General features: G+C 35.3%; 1 protein-coding gene across 5 annotated transcripts in view; it reads right to left on the reverse strand.

Moving 5' to 3' along the window:
- The window catches only part of CFAP44 (cilia and flagella associated protein 44), a 133,891-nt gene that overhangs the window by 45,693 nt on the left and 67,905 nt on the right, over positions 1-20,293 (reverse strand). For 3 of the 5 annotated variants that reach the window (XM_065942581.1, XM_065942580.1, XM_065942582.1), the window contains 8 exons: positions 13,986-14,131; positions 13,116-13,386; positions 10,243-10,298; positions 9,912-10,074; positions 8,242-8,372; positions 4,827-5,023; positions 1,876-2,050; positions 1,550-1,727 (listed from right to left, as the gene is read on the reverse strand). In XM_065942581.1, the coding sequence (XP_065798653.1) occupies positions 1,550-1,727; positions 1,876-2,050; positions 4,827-5,023; positions 8,242-8,372; positions 9,912-10,074; positions 10,243-10,298; positions 13,116-13,386; positions 13,986-14,131 (1,317 nt within the window). Of the gene's footprint in view, positions 1-1,549; positions 1,728-1,875; positions 2,051-4,826; positions 5,024-8,241; positions 8,373-9,911; positions 10,075-10,242; positions 10,299-13,115; positions 13,387-13,985; positions 14,132-20,293 lie in introns of those variants that run through there. The other 2 variants (XM_065942583.1, XM_065942584.1) reach the window with 2 other exon arrangements.

Raw genomic sequence — 20,293 nt, forward strand, 5'->3', positions numbered from 1 at the left:
TTGGAGAATTAAGATCCAAAATGCCATGTCTATGGCATGGAATGGCATGGCATGGCATATGTACGGTGCCACAAAAAATTTTTTTTTAATTTTTTTAATAAATAAAATGCTTGATACTTTTCAATGACTTTGAATTTAACCATGATAAGAATGACTGCTCATAAAGCAATCATCCTTCAATAAAAAATAAATTAATTTTTTAAAAAAAGAATGACTGCTTATTAACTCTCTAAAGAAGACTAGACATGTCTTGCCTTATTGTTGTTAACTGGTAGAAATACTATTTGTTTTTAATAGACAATAAAACTGAGGCTTTGGGAGATTTACATGACTAGCCAAGTTTATATAACTACTAAGTGGCAGAGATTAAGTGGAACAGAACTCTGACGTTCTGACCTGTGGACTAGTGTGTTCTACATTATTTAATGCTATTACTTTAATAAAATAGATTTCAATATAGTGTAGTTCAGCTCAAGACATCACACCTGTCCATCACCTCTAGCTGGACCATGAAATTTCAGGTTGGCTGACTGGCAAATTGTGATTGAAAAAACATTTCTCTATGAGAAAGGATGACACATGGTAGTTGAAACAGAAATTTCCTTAGACAAACAGCTAGAAAAACAATCCAGTCACTAATAAAACATTCAAAATGTCCATCTGATCAGAAAAATCTATGAAGATTTACCTGTGGCTATGAATTGCCATACTGGAATCTTTGATGCTGGCAAGTACAGCATCTTTGGTGAAATTGAAAAACACTCCTTTCTCAAGATACTTTACTTCCATTTTTCATAAAATTATAAAATATTCAAATGTACTATACCTGTGGTATGACTTGGCACTCTTTGCAATGTGATGCCTCGAAATGGGCAATGTGCAGAGTCATACTAAGTGACCACATACAAAAGTCTCCTCAAAATATTAGCTCAGATGCCTTTTGAGCCTCTGAATGTGAAAAATCACTTGTCAATTCAAAGTAAGTAATTACTATGATGGGGAGAGGAAACTTTAGTATGAAAATAGGTATGAGAGATCAGGATGACCAGAAGCAGTTTGAAAGAATGCAGAGAGAATCAAAATGGAATATATTAGTTGTTTAGTATTGAGTCTAAAAAAGTCTACATCTACAAAAGTCTGGAAGTCCTTCAAACAAAGGCTAAACACAGTAGCCTCTTTCCCTAAGTTCCTGGTAGTCCACAGCAGCCAAAAACAATATCCAAGGATGTGTTTGAATTTCAGAGGTTCGAAGTCCATAAAATATAAGGCTTTCACCCATGAAACTGGTATTGAACCAAAGAACTAATTTGAACACCGGTTCTGCAATGTTAATAATCATGGATAAATCTCTTATCTTTGGGACTCAATTTCCTCATATGTAAAAATGGGCATTACTCTAGGAAAATGACGAAGGCCTTTTCCAATTCTAAACTTCTATGATTATATATCTTTATGGATCAGATAACAAAATGGGTGGTCTTAGCAGAATTAAAAAAAAAAAACAAACAACAAGGAATGTCTCATTGTCATGAAAACTATGGGTAAGTACCATAGAGTCTAGGTATCCCAGTTCCTCCTCCTTCTTGGCAGCATTTATTCTCATGTGTTCAGGTATCTTGTAGTCTGAGGCTGTCTTCAAATTAAAGTCTCCCATAAATAACTGGGCCTCTTTGATTGCCTGAACATCTTTGGGATCTTCATAGTCATCATCAGGTTTACTCTTGTACCTATCAGAAAAACCGAAAACACAGCCATAAACATAAAAATAACCTCTAACTTTTCTATTTTATTCTAGGTATAGAATCAAATTCAATCATAAAGCAAAAGCATAATTCTGAGTCTGTGATGAAATTTCAGATTAAAAAAAAAACTTACAGTTCCTCCCATTCTTTTTTTCGTTGCTGAATCTTTATTTGGGCCCTTTCAGCTTTTAATATAAGTTTCCTTGTTTTCTCAATTTGATTTTCCACCATAATTTCACTTAGGGTTTTAGGCCGAAATTTCTTCCCTTTCTCTATGACTGATTCTTCTGGCACACTAATATTTCCACCTATACAGACAGCCAACAATTTTTTTCAATCTTTTTGGAATATCAAGACAAAACTCAAATATTATTTTCAATCTGCCACATTTTAAAAAATCCAAGAATATATTGAATCCATAGTTATGGTATATATTACTATGAATTAAACCCCACCAAAAAAGTACTTTAGAACACCAAAATAAAGAGATCTAAATCACAATTTTTACTTCTTGGAAATTTATTTAAAAAAAAAAAACTGATGACATAAGACATATATTAAACAAGTAAAGAACATGATCATGAATAACAGTCTACTGGCAGATATTGGGAAGCTGGGAAAGAGTTCTGTAACATGATGATGGGGAAAGAGAAAAGCAAGTGAGTCCTATTTGATGTGTAATTTGAGGTGATATCTACCAACTGTAGTGGTCTGCAGCCAATTTAAAACTGGTCAGAAACACACAAATCTAGAACTTAAAATTAATGGTTTTATCACAGACATGTGAAAAGATGCTCAACATTATTAGTCATTAGGGAAGGTGTTAGTCATTCAGTTTTGTCCAACTCTTTGCAAGCCCATGGACTGTAGGTAGGACTGTAGAAGCCTGTCAGGCTTCTCTGTCCATGGGATTTTCCAGGCAATAATACTGGAGTGGGTTGCCATTTCCTCCTCCAGAGGATCTTCTCAACCCAGGTATTGGACCTGGGTCTCCTGCATTGCAGGTAGATTCTTTACTGCCTAAGCCACCAGGGACTCCCAGTCATCAGGGAAATGCAAATAAAAAACACAATGAGATATCACCTTACACCTGTCAGAATGGCTATTATCAAAAAGATGACAAATAACAAGTGTTGGTGAGGAGATAGAGAAAAAGGAATACTTGTGTACTGTTGGTAGGAATGTAAGTTGGTGCAGGAGATTCCTCAAGAATTAAAAATAGAACTACCATATGAGGATACAGGATTCCACTTTTGGGTATTTTTCCAAGGGAAAAAGTGCCACTAACACAAAAAGATATATGCACCCCTATGCTCATTGTAGTATTATTTACAACAGCCAAGATATAGAAGCAAACTAAGTGTTCATTGATAGGTGAATGGATAAAGAATATGAGGCATACACACACACAACAGAACATTACTCAGTCATAAAAAAAGAATAAAATATTTCCATTTGTGACAACATGGATGACCTAAAGAGGGTTATGCTGACTGAAATAAGATGAGAAAAACAAATGCTGTATGATTTCTCTTATATGTGGAACCTGAAAAATCAAAACAAATGAATAAACATAACAAAGCAGAAATAGACTCATAATACAGAAAACAAATAGCTGGTTGCCAGAGAGGAAGGGGTCAGAGGATGAAATAAGTGAGGGAGATTAAGAGGTACAAACTTCCACTTACAAAATACATGAGCCAGGGGGATGAAATGGACACCAAAGGAAACAGTCAATAGTGTAGTAATAACTTTGTATGGTAACAGATAATAACTAGACCTATCACGGTAATCATTTTATGATGTATAGAAATACGGATTCACTATATTGTAACCTGGAACTAACACAGTTTTGAAGGTCAATTATACTTCAGTAATAAATAATTAAAATAAAACTATTGGTTTTATCAATTATAAGTACCTACTAGACGAATTATTCAATTTTTGTCCAAGCTACATAGAGATATACTTTAGATATACATGAAGAATGTTAAATAATATGGATGGTTACCATTTTATTTCATATTTCAAATATATGGTACTGTGGAAAAATAAGTTAAACATGTCCTGGGTGGTCACAGAAAGATTTGATAATTAAAGTATATTTCATATATATAAAATAGATAACCAACCAAGACCCACTGCATAGCACAGGGTACTATCCATAACCTTTGTAATAACCTACAAAGGAAAAGAATCTGATTAATGAATATGTGTGTGTGTGTGTGTGTGTGTGTGTGTGTGTTTAAACAATCACTTTGCTGTATACCTGAAACTAACACAACACTGTAAATCAACTATACTTCAATAAAAATTAAAAGTATAATTTGATCTAGATCCCCCCAAAATGGTAGAATTCAGAAAGGAGAGGAGTGAATTGGTCACTTCATTAGGAACCTGCATGTGGATGTTTCAGACATAATTAGAAAGCAGCAAGCAGGACGATAAGCTAATTGTGCCAGTCAAGCAGTATTTTATTGGGGATAAAATAGAGATATGTTGCAGAAGGATTCAATATGTGATAAGGGTTTCAGAAGTTATCCTAGAAGCAGAAAGAAGCCATTAAAGGTTTCTCAATGAAGAGAGTGAAACAGTAATAATGTCAGTACTGAATCATATGCTCTAGCCTACATCTGGCCAGGCTGCAGTGCCCTTTACCCTTGACTAGGCTCTCCACATCTGTTCCCAGAATTCCTGTCTTGCTCCTTCTCACCCCAGTCACCCTGTGGGCAGTCACAGGAGGCAGGGATTAGAGATTTATTTTCACACCTGTATTCTCAGCTCATCACTCTGTTTAATACATGTCCTTGGAAAAGAGTGTGAGTTGTGTTCTAGCCCTACGCTCTGGGGTGGGCCCACGAGTCTGGGAACAAACAGTTCCTAGGAAAACTAGCATCCTAGATTTAAGAACATCCTAGATTTAAGAACAGTTGGACAAGGGAAGCAAGAAATCAGTAGTACTTGGTGCTGTTATCCACCCTTAGGCACATGACTGGGAATCAAAGGTTCTGCTCACAAAAAGAGAATTCAATTTTGAAATTTTGATAAATATGGACTCAAAAGCCTTCTTATCATTTAGGTTACCTGTATCTCTCTGACTATCCTTTCTTCCAGTTCCTTCTTTTTCAAACCTCTCAAATTTGCTTGGCCTTCTCTCCGATTGACTTGCCCGTTTGGTTTTGGAGTATTTAGAGGGCTTCACGAGCCTATAGGAGGATATCTTGTGATCACTCTGAATGGCATGAACTACAATAGTATCACTTTCCAATGAATCACGAAATCTGGGGGAAAATAAGGACTTGTCACCATTTCAATCATGCTACACAATTATTACACAATAAAATAAGATCACAATGTACTATGCTGATAAACAATATCATTATATCATGTTGAGTCCAAAATTCAACCATGTATATACCAACAAGGATGTAGTGGAAGTTGAATAGCACTTAAAGTAGAATTTTCTAATGAAACTACTAAACATCTCATTATTAACAGCATACCATGGTTTTGCCAGTATGCAGAAGAGTCAAAATTTTCGAATAGGCTGCAGTTTATGGTAAGTGGATCATATTAAACTCTGAGGAAGTGCAATTCATTTTCCTATTATCTCATATAGTATATATACAAAATAATACTTTTTTCATATAAAGTGAAGTCGCTCAGTCAGGTCTGACTCTTTGTGACCCCGTGGACTGTAGCCTACCAGGTTCCTCCATCCATGGGATTCTCCAGGCAAGAATACTGGAGTGGGTTGCCATTTCCTTCTCCAATTTTTCTCCATATTTCTCCATTTTTCTTCATATTTCACACAGTTTCTCCATATTTCATATAGATAATAGATGGGGAGATGATAAATGTATATCATATATTACCCTCTTTTCCCTATAAAAATATTAAGCTCAGGAGTTCATACTACTTTCTGGTTCACCTTCCTCTTATAGCCTCCAGAGATTTATCTTTAAAAATTTCTTCATCAATTTCATTGTTGCTATTTTTTGGCAGCAGTTCACATTTCCTCATCTTTTAACTTTAGGATTTAATTTATTTATGTAATCATTCCTTTAAATGTCTGTTGCATCTAAGTTGATTTATAGATTCAACATAATGGTTACCTGACTTTTGAAACAAGCATCACTACAATCTAGTGAGGAAAGAATGTACCTATCAGCAAATGAAAGTAGGTCAACCAGATATCACTATAGAGACAAAAGACACTTGATCTCTCTTACAGCACCCACAAAAATTATCCAAGACAGAAAACAGCAAAACAGTAGAGCTTCTAGAAGAAAATGGAGGATTATTTCATGAATTGGAAATAGGCTAAGAATCCTTAACTACCATAAAAGCACTAACCATAAAAAGTTAGGGAAAATATAGGGACTTTTCTGGTGGCCCAGTGGCTAAGACTCCACATTCCCAGTGCAGGGGGCTCAGGTTTGAACCCTGGTCAGAGAACTAGATCCTACATGCTGCAAGTAAGACATGGCACAGCCAAATAAATTTGTTTTTTAAGTCAATGAAACTGTTGATAAACTGAAAAGAAAAACACCAGTAAACAGAACTTTGTCAAAATTTAAAACTTCTGTTCAAAAAGACACTATAATGAAGATGAAAAGACAAGCTACAGAGTAGAGCAAGATATTTTACATGCATGCACGGATATGTCACTATATACATGTGTCACGTATATGACAAAAGTCTCATCTAGAATATGACTACCACAACCCAAGTTTTAAATGAGCAAAAGACTTGAACAAACATCTGATGAAAGAGGACATACAAATAACCAATAAGTATAGGAAAAGGGAGTGAAAATTGTCACTCATCCAGGAAATGTCAATTTAAATTACATTGACACACTACTACAGAATAACTGAAATGTAAAGATCTGACACTGCCCAGTGATGGCAAGCATGAGTGTTACAGGTTGAATTGTGTCACCTAAAAAGAATATGTTGAAGTCCTAACCATCCCAGGTGGCTCAGATAATACGACCTTATCTGAATAAAGTCTTGACAGAGGTAATCAAGAAAAAATGAGATCATTAGGGTGGATCCTCATCCAACATGACTGGTATCCTTATAAAAAGAGGGAATTTGGACGAGCACAGAGGGAATCTGAAGAGACAGAGAGAATTCCACATAAAGACAGAAGGTTTGGAATGTTATATCAGCAAGCAAACTGAAATAAGTGCTGAGCATGGGTCTAGGCATGGAGGCTTCAGTAGCTGTGGCATGTAAGCACAGTAGTTGCGGGTCACAGGCTCCAGGGTGCTGATTCAGTAACAGTGGCACAGGGCTTAGTTGTCTCCAACATGTGGGATCTTCCCAGATCAGCAATTGAACCTGTGCCCCCTGCATTGGCAGGCAGATTCTTTACCACTGAGCCACCAGGGAAGCCTGCTCACTGCAGCTGGAGAAAGCCTGCACACAGTAACGAAGATCCAGCACAGCCACAAATAAATAAATCTAGGGGGAAAAAAAGTGCTTATGTCAACCAAAAGGCATATACACAAGAATGTTCATAGTAGCATTATTCACTGTAGCCAAAAATAGAAACAACTCAAATATCCATCAATAGTTAAATGGATGAATAAACTGTGGTATAACCATTGAATAGAATACTACAAAGTAATGAAAACTGCTACCTGCATCAACATGGATAATCTTAGGCATGATACTGCATAAAAAAAGTCAGATACAAGAGAGTTCATACTGAAGCTTTCCATATATATGAAAGTTCACAGACACGACTAATCTATAGTGATAAACATTCATCTTTGGAGAGTAAATAGTGGGAGGAGGACACAAGGGAACTTTCTGGAGTGCTACAAATGTTCTTAATCTAGGTAGTGGATATTTGTGTTTAAATATCTACAAAAATGTATTGAGATTTATGTATTTATGTATGTAAATTATATCTTAAAAAGGCAGAAAGTAAAAGCAGTCTCTGGGAAGTCACATTAATGCATGAGAGGAATCAGATAGGAAGTCGTCATCTTTCACTACAAGTCCTTTACCTCTACTTTGTTTTTGATGCTTCCTGGGTGATTTAGTGGTAAAGAATCTGTCTTCAGTGTAGGAGACATGAGTTTGATCCCTGGGTTGGGAAGATCCCCTGCAGAAGGGAATGGCAACCCCTTCCAGTATATTTGCCTGGGCCAGCGGACTATAGTCCATGGGGTTGTAAAGAGTTGGACTCGACTGAGCATGCACACATACATACTGTGTTAATTAAATATAAGATAAATAATTTGTCACAAACCGAAAACAAATACATATGACATAATTTGGTTTGTAAAAATTTTGCAGATTTAAATGAGAAAGGAATGAGCTCAGGGAGACAGCAGCAGTGACAAGAGGACGACTTGAGTTTTAGGAATTAGTAGGTACGGTAGAAGACCGACTATCTGACCACTTCCATAAAACCACTGGAAACTACTTTATTCAAATATCTGTTCATAAACATCTTGACTTGTAGGAAATATGGATCCTACCTATTCTGTAGCTTCTTTAGGCCAAGCTGGTGTTTCTCCTTTTCCCAAGCCAATTCCTTTTCCACTCGTTGAATTTTGTTAGCTGTTTTCTTTCCAATCTCAGCACGAATTTTGGAATCTAGATCAAAATCCTGCAGATAAGTAGACTTGTTCAACAAAATGGGTACTTTTATCAATGGATTTTAGCAATCCTATTTCATACATAAATATAGATTTTAAGGTTTGTCCTCCATTCCATGCATAACTCCTCCATTCCAACATCATAACTCTCTCCTAAATATCATAAACTCTCTCATTCTAGACACCACAGACTGATTTCACTGTCACAAAATATGGAGAAAAGTTCTCAGAAATAATTAACAATGATGAAACAGAGTTACATATTGAAAGATTTGTCCCATAATAAAAATCAATGAATGTCAACAGAACATTTGCAGAGTGTACCAAGTTTAAAAAAAAAAAAAGAACTCTCTCTACCCCAAAGCAACTACTATTACACAACTAGCTGTGCACAGGGTAGAAGTTCATGGCACATGTTCATCAGCTGAACCTCCCCTCCCTAGTGACCCCACCTAGGAAAGGCCATAATGTCTTTGGGGACTTGCTGATAAAACCAAGTCTGGCTTGAATATTCTTCACCAAAGGGGCCATTTTCCCCATGAGGATACTTAGGGACCTCATGTTTCTTTACTTCACTACTGGAAAAATAACAGGGCCCTCATTCACACTAAATTGCAAGTAATTATTTTTTCCAGATGTGTTGGTGCTTCTAGTAATGATGTATGTAAAATGATCAGCCACAGAACTTGCCCCAGTTGTTCTTTATTTTGGATTAAGTCACCCATATTCTGCAAGTGTCAATCCTTTTATTAGTATAATAATAAACATCTTTTAACCATTAAGTTGTCTTTTCACCAATATGAGTTTATCAATGTGATTTCACCAATTTTTTTTTTTTTAATGAAATTGGCTAAGTGCTTCTAGAATTATAGGACTGGGTAATCCATGGGTATAGTCAAGAAAATAAATTCTGAGCTTTTATTTGATTAGCCTCTTGATAGTAATTGCATTTAAGATAACAAAAATGGGGAATAATAATTACTAACAGGTAGAAGTGGTTGTTCCATTTGGGTCACACCAAGAAGCTTTTTTGGGCTTCCCTGGTGGCTCAGAAGGGGTTGTCAATAAAGCACAACAGAAAAATTTAATAAAAAATCAGCTTAATTTGGCGACTGTCCCCATAGCTACAAACATACTGTTATTTTTTAGTAACTTTGTGGATGAACCAACTTTTATCTTTTCAACAGAGCTGGTGAATTATACAAAAGAAATCAGAGAGAATCAACTTATATAGTATGTGCCTATCCAACAGATAAATTGGTTAGGTATGATAAGGATTGATAACCAGATTCAAATTTATATTTATCTTATTACCAAAAGCATGTGAATTAGCTAAATCCAAAAGTAAACTTTGTACAAAGAGACTCATCTACATCCAAACCAACTTGTGTGACAAGTTCTATAGTAGTTTAGCTGCTGCCAAAACACTGACCAGCCAGGCAAGGGAAATTTAAAGATGGCTTTAAGTGTTCCTACTTGTTGGTCAAATAGCAGTCTCGATTCAGAAACAGTATATGTTAAAATTAAAATCAAATTTATTTGAGGCTTACTGTCCGTTTAAACTGCATATGTTTGGGTAATTCTTCATTCATCTGTAGTAGTTTCTGTAATTGATTCCTTAAAGCTTTGATCTGTTCTCTCTTTCCAGCCTTGATTTCTTCTACTTCTTTCATTAACTTGTCATGTTCTCTTTTTCTTCTGGCATTCTCAATACTGAAAATAGAAATTTAAAAAGATAACATATCTTTAATATAGAAATAGCAAAAAGAAAACTAGTATCTAATAATTTGGAAACTCATTCAGCTTGGCCAACTTTGTTAAAATGTTGATGTGTTTTGCAAAAGCCCAGACCTAGTAGGTATTGATCAAAAATCCCCATACCTGTAGGCTTTAGGATCTTCAATATCTTCTGGAATTGGCTCTGTTTCTATTCCAAACTGTAGGAGAAGGAACGAAAGGTTAGCCCCTTTAAGTTGTATATTTCCCTTAAAAGACTCAGTAAGCAGTAAATCAAGGGTTTTTCTCTTCTAACAATTGGAGGCCCGGAAAGTACTTTCACAAAAACATAAACTAGGGAAAAAATTTATATTTGTTTTTACTTCAGTTAAAGGTGTAAATAGAAAAAGAAACCCAATCCCGTGTATACAAAATGTTAATATCATCACATTCCACTTCCAAATAGGAATTATTGATATTCATGTGTTACTAACAAAAATACAGCAAAAGAAATCCTCAAGGTCATTTATTTTCAAATACTTTTTTAAAAAGCATATTCCTTTCATACATGTTTTGATTTCCTTCAAAATACCTCATGCATATGCAATGAAAAATTTCAAATACATATATTTTAAAAATTTTAAATGTTTCACTTGACCTTATCAAAAACATTCAGTGGGAAATACACAGAATAATATAATCCCTCTCCTTGAGAAAGATATGAAATCAGAAATATGACTCTCCTTTAGAAAGGAAGCTTAAATTAAAAAGTACCATGAAGTAAATCACTTAAAAGTACTTTTTGTTTAATAGAGGTTCTGTGCTTAAAAATGTCTTAGGGTGCTGAAGAGGATTTATGACCCAGTGAATGAAACAAAAAGTCCTAGTTTTCTAGCTAACCAGTTCTTAAGTAAAATTGAACTTATTTTCTATTCTCTTTCATACCACATAGGTCTTTGTTTTGCTGTCATTTGTTGTAAAGAAATAATGATTCTCTTTTGATCAAGTTGGTTTTTTAAGCACTAGTCTTGATACACATAAAATACAAATTACATTTATATAAGATAAGATCTATGACTTTCATAAAGTGAAGTTATAAGTCATGACTAATGTCAGAGACAAGGGATAGCTAATACATTTTAGTTACCATTAATCACTTAGGACAGAACTTGACTGAACTTTTTTATTTCTCAGAGCTAAGCCCCTTGCTTCTCCAATATCAGTTGCAATTTGCAAGACTTGATACTAATAACAGCCAACCATCTCCTGACATCTGCTGTTTACAGCAAATAAGTTAAACAAATGTGCTTACAAAGAGTTCCAAAACACCGATTGTTCTCAATTCTGACTGCACTCTAAAACCGTTGGGGCTGGGGAAGGGACAAGTTTTTAAAAATACAGATGGTCTCTGACTTAGGATGGTCAGCTTAACGACTATTTGACTTTATGGTGGTGCAAAAGCAATATGCATTTGGTAGAAAGCATACTTCAAGTTTGGAATTTTGACCTTTTCCTGGCAAAGGACATGCAGTAGATCCTCCCTCAAAATGCTGGCAGCTGCTGCAGCCACACAACCACAAGGGGAAAGAACCGGTACCCTCACCACTGGCTGTGCCCACAAAACCATTATGTTCACTTAAGTACAGTATTCAACAAATTATATGATATAGTCAACACTTTATTATAAAATAGGCTTTGCAGTAGATGATTTTGCCCAACTGTACACCAATGTAAGTGTTCTAAGCACATTTAAGTTAGGCTAGGCTAAGCTGTGATATTAAGTAGCTTAGATGTATTAAATGCATTTTCAACCTAAGATATTTTCAATTTATGATGGGCTTATCAGGACACAACCCCATTGCATCATAGGTTGAAGAAGATCTGTACTAATGCCTGGGACCCACTTTCTGAGATTCTGACCTAATTGCTCTTGGGTGGGGCTCAGGCATCAATGCTTTTAAGAGCTCCTCAGTTATTCTAAAATATGTTAAGAACCTCAGACTGGTGCAGAGCTTAATTTTTGTACTTTGCATATTCAATTCTGTCTGATTTTGCCTTCTTAGAGGCTGCTTCAGCAACTTAAACACTAATTGCAGTCACAAATAAAAGGAGATCATTATAAAAATGTGGAATGGATTTTTTCTATTCAGTATTGGTTTCCATGGAGAGTTGGTACTAAGTAGAAGGATAAAGATTTTCTTCTTGTTCATCTATTTTGTCTTCTGGAAAATTTCTCTTCCTGAGCTGGATCTCTTTAGACAACAGTTCATTCTCCAAATTTTGCTGCAGTTAATAGAAATGAAAATTTACCTGCTCAAATCTTCCCTACCTTCTCTGCATGTTCTTTTGAAATGGGTTACCTGTTAAATAGGAAGTTGATGTGTTCACAGGAGTTTTAACTTTGGTCAAACACAATTCATTCTTTACAAGCAATTGTAACAGTTATTAGTGATTTTAGCCAAAGGAATCACTTTGATAACAGAAAATTTAGGTCTTGTGATAGGGTAAAGGGATATAATTTGGGGATCCAAACCTTTAATCTTCTTTACAAAGTCAGTAATGTATTCTTTTAAGAATACAATAATTTGACTGAGTCTTTGATAACACTGTCACATTCTAACAGTAAAGACGATAATACTTTTACAACCCCTTTCAAAAGTACAAATTATGGTATACATCCCACATGTGCCTCTTCAATAAGTGAATGAATAAATAGAAAGCAAAATATATCTGAAAAAAAAACTGTGCATCCTGAAAACAAAACTTTGCAAAGTGATGGAGACAGAAGAATTAACAGTCTTTTTACTTGAGGGACTTCTATACCTTTAAATAATAAATCAAATGACTAAAGTAATAAGGTGAATTCAGTATCTTTAGTATTTGATCACAGAGACACCAGAAAGGCCAAATTATAATACTGGTGGGAAGATTAGACTGTAAGGTATTTATATCCAAATTCATCTTTAAGTGAATGTGAACATTTTAACACCAAAACATTAAAGCAAAGTTGTTGTTACTGTTATTAGTCAGTTACATACCCTGGGAGATGGCACTTTGGCTTTCACAACTTTCTTTAACTCAAACTCAGAAAAAATGTTGAAAACAAAGATATTACTATCTGCTCCAGCAGTCACCAAGAACCGGTCATCAAAGCTAGTAGACATGGCATTAACACGTCCATAATTATTGTCATGCATATTGAAGTGCCAGTAGTCCTCCATGCTGGTCAATGAAGGATCATTCTTACTTAGGATATATACTCGAATCGCTCCATTTTGCATTCCACAAAACATCATTTCTTGGTTAATACTATGAAACACAAGGAAAGTACATTGTTCTTCCTATTAATCTGAAAATGTTTAATTTCAAATTAATCGACAAACAGCTAAAGTTTTAACAACAAAGATGTTATGGAGTAAATTGTGTCCCCACAAAATTCAGATGCTGAAGCCCTAAAAAACTATGGCAGCTCTAGTAAACTAATACAAAAGGGTAGAAGGACAAAAAGACAATTTGAAATCTGGGGCTATTATATTTGGTCTTTAAAAGAATGATCAGCATATATGCTTAATTCTCAATTATTCAATTTGTGATTTCTCCAGAACCATTGTAACGTGGAACTTCTGTTATCTGACCATGCAGTAGCATCCTCCTAAGTAACAAAAAGAAAATTGATACAATTCAGTTGTGTAATAAGTTATGACAGAATGTTTGATAGAAGGGTTGAAGTAGTTTCAGGATTAGCTTTGACTCTACTTTAGTCATTTGATTTAACTAAAAATTAAAAAATTGAGTATTCCTCCATTTGGACAGATCTTTAGAAATGGTAATACTCATGATGGAAAAAAAAGACAATAATGGGATGCAGTTTTTTGTTTTTTTTTAAAGAATTCTGAAATTCTGGTCACCTGAAAGTGATAGTTGTGATGGGATTATCCTCTGTATCCTCAAGAAGACGGAAATCAAAAGGTTCATCTTTCCTTACTGTGTTATCACTGCTTTTGTCATCTGGAGGGAATTCACAGTGATATAGAAAACCAGAATCATAGCCACTCTAAAAAAGAGTGAAACAACATAGAAGATAGTACTTGAACATAAGACACATATGACTACATGAGGAGTTTTTGATAATTTCAAATTTTAACACATATAAGAGATGTCTTAAAACATGTATTTTATAAAATTTCTATGATTATAGATAAGTTTTATAAAGCATGTCTATTATTCATTTATATTCAGACATACAATTATAAAAATAAAATACCTTACAATGATTTGTTCCCACTTAAAACACAAGAGAGATATCACTTCTATCTACATACTGAATTTCATTTTATTTCAAGGGTTATTCAGTATAAGTAGTATTTAACAACAGAGTTTTGTAGATCATGATTTTCAGAGATTTCCAGTCTAGGACATTTTTTTTTCTCCCTAAGGCAATTGCTAATCTTGAAAACGGCAGCTGAGAAATTAAGAAGCTGAGCAATCTGTAGTCTCATGGGCTTAGAAAAAGGCAAAGAATTCCCAGGGTCCTCCAAGAAGAAGGAGCCATTGTAAACACACCTTCCACTGGGTTTTCCATTGCAATCCCACCTTCCACTGGGCTTTCCATTGCAATCCCACATGTATGAATAAACTAGAAACAGACAGGTCCTCACAGAAAGTAAAACCTAATTTCAAGTCATCTCAGTCACTGACTGGATGAAACTGACCTAGGGTTTCTAGTTGCTTTCCAGAACTGAAAATAAATTTCCAGGCAATAATAGCAATATACAGAGACTCAAGCTGACGTTACAGTTTTTCACAAAGTCTAGCATTCAATTAAAGAGAAAGAAAAAAAGCAACTAAGTGTATTAACAAAGTCTTGACTGAAAATCAAGAGATAAAAACAGATTCAAGAAACAAAATTATAAGAAATATTGATAGAGGTGTTTCCAAAATGGACTCCAAAATAACTATGATTAATATATTTAAGGACTTTTGAAGGCAGAAAATTTTAGAAGCCAACTAGGATCTATAAAAAAGTAGATAGTGGGAAAAATGAAAATTCTAGAACTGAAAAATAAAATGACAGAAATTAGAATTCAATAGATTGGTTTAAAAACAATTAGACACAGCCAAAGCTAAAGTTATGAAACTGAAACAGAATCAGAAAAAATAGACTAAGGCAGGAGAGAGAAGATAAAGATGTAAATTTTTTTTAAAAAGGAGTGTAAGATCTGTATGAGGCATAATGATAAGGATTAATATATACAAAATTGGAATTCCACAAGACCAATAATATGGACTAGAAACAGTATTGTGGTTTATAAATGTCTGAGACTTTTCTAAAACTGAATAAAATGCATTAAAGTACAAGAAACGCCAATTACCCACAAGCAAGATATATGAAGAATTTATACCTTTTAACATGAATTTCATAAAACTCCTAGAAGAGAGCATAGGCAAAACATTTGTTGACATAAATGATACCAATGTTTTCTTAGGTCAGTCTCCCAATACAATAGAAGTAAAAATAATAATAATAATAATGAAAACAAATGGAACCTAATCAAACTCACAAGCTTTTGCACAGCAAAGGAAACCATATAAAAAACAACAACAACAAAAAGTCAGCCTATGGAATAGGAGAAAATATTTGCAAGCAATGTGACAGACAGGGGCTTACTCTCCAAAATATACAAATAGCTCATACAACTTCACACAGAAAAACTAACAACCCAATCAAAAAATGGGCAGAAGACTTTAATAGACATTTCTGCAAAGAAGACATATATATAGATGGCCAGCAGACACATGAAAAGATGCTTAATATCACTAACTCAGTTCAGTTCGGTTCAGTTGTTCAGTCATGTCCGACTCTTTGCGACCCCATGAATTGCAGAACGTCAGGCCTCCCTGTCCATCACCAACTCCCGGAGTTTACTCAAACTCATGACCATCGAGTCGGTGATGCCATCCAGCCATCTCATCCTCTGTCGTCCCCTTCTCCTCCTGCCCCTAATCCCTCCCAGCATCAGGGTCTTTTCCAATGAGTCAACTCTTCGCATGAGGTGGCCAAGTACCGGAGTTTCAGCTTCAACATCAGTCCTTCCAATGAATACCCAGGACTGATCTCCTTTAGGATGGACTGGTTGGATCTCCTTGTAGTCCAAGGGACTCTCAAGAGTCTTCTCCAACACCATAGTTCAAAAGCATCAATTTTTTGGCGCTCAGCTTTCCTCACAGTCCAACTCTCACATCCATGCATGACCACTGGAAAAACCATAGCCTTGACCAGACGGACCTTTGTTGGCAAAGTAATGTCTCTGCTTTTCAATATGCTATCTAGGTTGGTCACAACTTTCCTTCCAAAGAGTAAGCATCTTTTAATTTCATGGCTGCAATCACCATCTGAGAAATGCAAATCAAAACTACAATGAAAACTAAAAATAGAATTGCTGTATGATTCAACAATCCCACTCTTGGGCATATATCCAGACAAAACCATCATTCAAAAAGATACATGCAACCTTATGCTCATAGCAGCACTATTCAATAGCCAAAACATGGAAACAACCTAAATGTCCACTGACAGATGGATGGATAAAGATGATGTAGTATATATGTACAATAGAATGCTACTCAGCCATAAAAAAAATGAAATAATGCCATCTACAGCAACACGGATGCAACTAGGACTTATGATACTAAGTGACATTAAGTCAAAAAGAGAAAAACAAATACCATGCTATATCACTAATATGTAGAATCTAAAATATGACACAAATGAACCTATCTACAAAACAGAAACAGACTCACAGAGATAAAGAACATATTTGTGGTTGCCACAGGGATGGGGGAGGGAAGGCCTGAGAGTGTAGGATTAGCAGATGTAAACTTTTATATATAGATGGATAAACAAACATGGTCCTACTTCATAGCACAAGGAGCTATATTCAATATCCTGTGATAAACCATAATAGCAAATAATTTTTTTAAAAAAGGAATATCTATATGTATATAACCAAGTCATTTTGCTGTATAGCCAGAGATTGGCACAATATTGTAAATCAACTTTACATCAGTAAAAAAAAAATAAAGAATTTACACATTTTAACACAAAATCTTCAAAGCAATGAGAAAAAAAGATGCATAAGGTTACAAAGAAATAATAATAAAAAGATATAAATGGTAGAATGGAAGACAAAAGATGATAAAAATATAGTTTTGAAAAGAAAATATACAGAAGAAATAAAAAAACTTAAAGGCAAAATAGGCACAATAAGGCAAAAACAAAACCCAAACTCATATATACATATATATGTGTGTGTATATAAATAATTTTACAATGAGGTGTGGGGAAGGATACACAGCATTAAATGCCCAAAGATCTTTTTTCTCTAGAGCTAGTAAAAGAATAAATTTATGTGAAATTATGGGTTTCAAAGGTGGTGCTAGTGGCAAAGAACCCAACTGCCAATGCAGGAGACATAAGAGACACAGGTTCAATCCCTGGTTTGGGAAGGTGCCCTGGAGAAGGGAATAGCAACCCACTCTGGTATTCTTGCCTGGAGAACCCCATGAACAAAGGAACCTGGAGGGCTATGGTACAGTTCAGTTCAGTCGCTCAGTCGTGTCTGACTTTTGCAACCCATGGACTGTAGCATGTCAGGCTTCCTTGTCCATCACCAACTCCCAGAGCTTGCTCAAACTCATGTCCATCAAGTCGGTGATGCCATCCAACCATCTCATCCTCTGTCATCCCCTTCTCCTCCCACCTTCAATCATTCCCAGCATCAGAGTCTTTTCCAATGAGTCAGTTCTTTGCATCAGGTGGCCAAAGTATTAGAGTTTCAGCTTCAGCATCAGTGCTTCCAATGAATATTCAGGACTGATTTCCTTCAGGATAGACTAGTTTCATCTCCTTGCAGCCTATGGGCCTCTCAAGAGTCTCCTCTAACACCACAGTTCAAAAAGCACCAATTCTTCAGTGCTCAGCTTTCTTTCTAGTCCAACTCTCATATTCATACATGACTACTGGAAAAACCATAGTTTTGACTAGATGGACCTTTGTCAGCAAAGTAATGTCTCTGCTTTTTAATATGCTGTCTAGGTTTGTCATAGCTTTTCTTCCAAGGAGCAAGCATCTTTTGATTTCATGGCTATGGTACATAGGACCACAAAGAGTCAGACAGGACTGAAGCAACTGAGCATGCATATTAAAATAAGGGTATATATTATGATCTTTAGAATCACACATAATATATATATTTATATAATATAAATATTATATATAATAAATAATAAATATAACAATATATTAGATAATATATAATATAATTAATATATATATAATAATTTAATAGAGGAGGAAAATTGGGGGAGCTACCTAATCATTTGATAGAAGGTAAAAAGGGGAACATATAACTGGAATTGGTATGATAAATAGAAATAACAGGACAGTAGATTCAATCTAAAATATATTAGTCATGACATTAAATGTAAATGGACACAGCATTCTATTAAAATAAAGATTTTACTACAGGATTAAAAAGAAAAGGCCTAACTTTGTGCTGCTTACAAAAGATATACTTCGAAATAAGAATATCAAATGTAAAGGAAAAAGAAGAATCATCAACAGCTCTGAGTTTTGGCTTAGAAACTGGGTGGATGGTTGTTCCATTTACTGAGATGGAGATGGAGCAAGTTTGCATAGAGCAAGAGTGATTTTTAAAGTTCTATTTTGGACATGTTCATTTTGAGGTGAAAAGTAGAGATGTCAAGTTGGATGTTCAAGGCTGAATATGAGAGGAGAGGTCAAGACTAGAGATAAACATGAGATTTGCTGACATATAATTGATATTTAAAGCCATGGGACTAGATGAAAGCATCTAGCAAGGAGGAGGCTGCCCAAGAACTCGAACATCTTCAAGTTCTTCAAAGTTAAAAGCTAGTTCAACAAATAAGAAGCCAGCAAGAGAAGCTAAAAAGGAGTGACCTGGCCAGCAGAAAGTGGTGTCATGGAAGCCAGGCCCCCCAAAAAATGCTTTAAGAAAGACAGAGGGTAAACTCTATCACATGCTTCAGAGAGGCCAAATGGACAGAGAAGTGGCCACTGAGCTTTACAGTATGGAAATCTTTGATGATGTGAAATAGTAAAGATAAAAACCCAACTGGAATGAGTTAAAGACCAAATAGGAGATGAAGAAATGAAGCCAATGGTTACACACAACTCTTTCAAGAAGTTTTCCTATAAAGGAGCAATGGATGAGAAGAAAGGATGTTAAAGAAAAATTTAAAGTTGGTAAGTACTAGGAGTATGTTTATGTGCTGATGATAAGAAGTGAGTAAACAGAAAGAGGGTGAAGATACAGGAGACCAGTTCATTTATTTCAGAAGTAAAACCTTTAAGAACGTGAGAAGGGATGGGATCAAGAGGCCATTTGGAATAGTGTCCTTGGAAAGATGTAACAGGCAATTCACCAATTGTTAACAGTAGCAGACAAACTTGTATGGATCCCCACAGAACATGAGATCTAAGACAAGATAAGGAAATTCCATCTGATTGTTTTTATTTCCTCAGTGAAATGTGAGATGGGAATAACCTGGCAGTCCAGTGGTTAGGACTCAGTGCTTTCACCACGACGGCCTGGGTTAAATTCCTGACAGGGGATCTAAGATCCCAAAAGCCACACAGCACAACCAAAAACAACAAAACAGAAACAAAAAGAAAAGAAAATGTGAGGTAAGGTTATGACTAGAAATTGAGGGAAAGTGAAAATGACTGATGGGAGAAGAATTAGTGATCATTTGGAAAGTGAGAATGTGAAACCAGCCTACAGTGTGAGCACTCTGAGATATGAGAACTATGGTCGTGGTTTCAAAACAAGGCTGGTTTTCTACAGCATCTGTGTGGTACAGGCACAAAGCTGGCAAATGAATCAAACAGGGTTAGTGTCACTGTCTCTAAACTATACCTTAACCTTGTTTGCTGGTGTAGTTTAATGGTTAAGAGCTTGGACCCAACTGCCTGAGTCCAGATCCTGTTCCACCTCTAATTATATGACTGCAAATAAGTAACCTAACCTCTCCCTGCCATGGATTTTTTTTTTAATGTAAAATGCAAATTATTAAGAGCACATATTTTATAACGTGGTCACTTAGAATGGTGCCTGGTATGGAATAATCAGGTTTCCAGATTTTTCAAATAAAAAACAGAATGAATATTAAATGA

This window comes from Muntiacus reevesi, chromosome 8 (assembly GCF_963930625.1).
Source record: "Muntiacus reevesi chromosome 8, mMunRee1.1, whole genome shotgun sequence".
Classification (NCBI taxonomy): domain Eukaryota; kingdom Metazoa; phylum Chordata; class Mammalia; order Artiodactyla; family Cervidae; genus Muntiacus; species Muntiacus reevesi.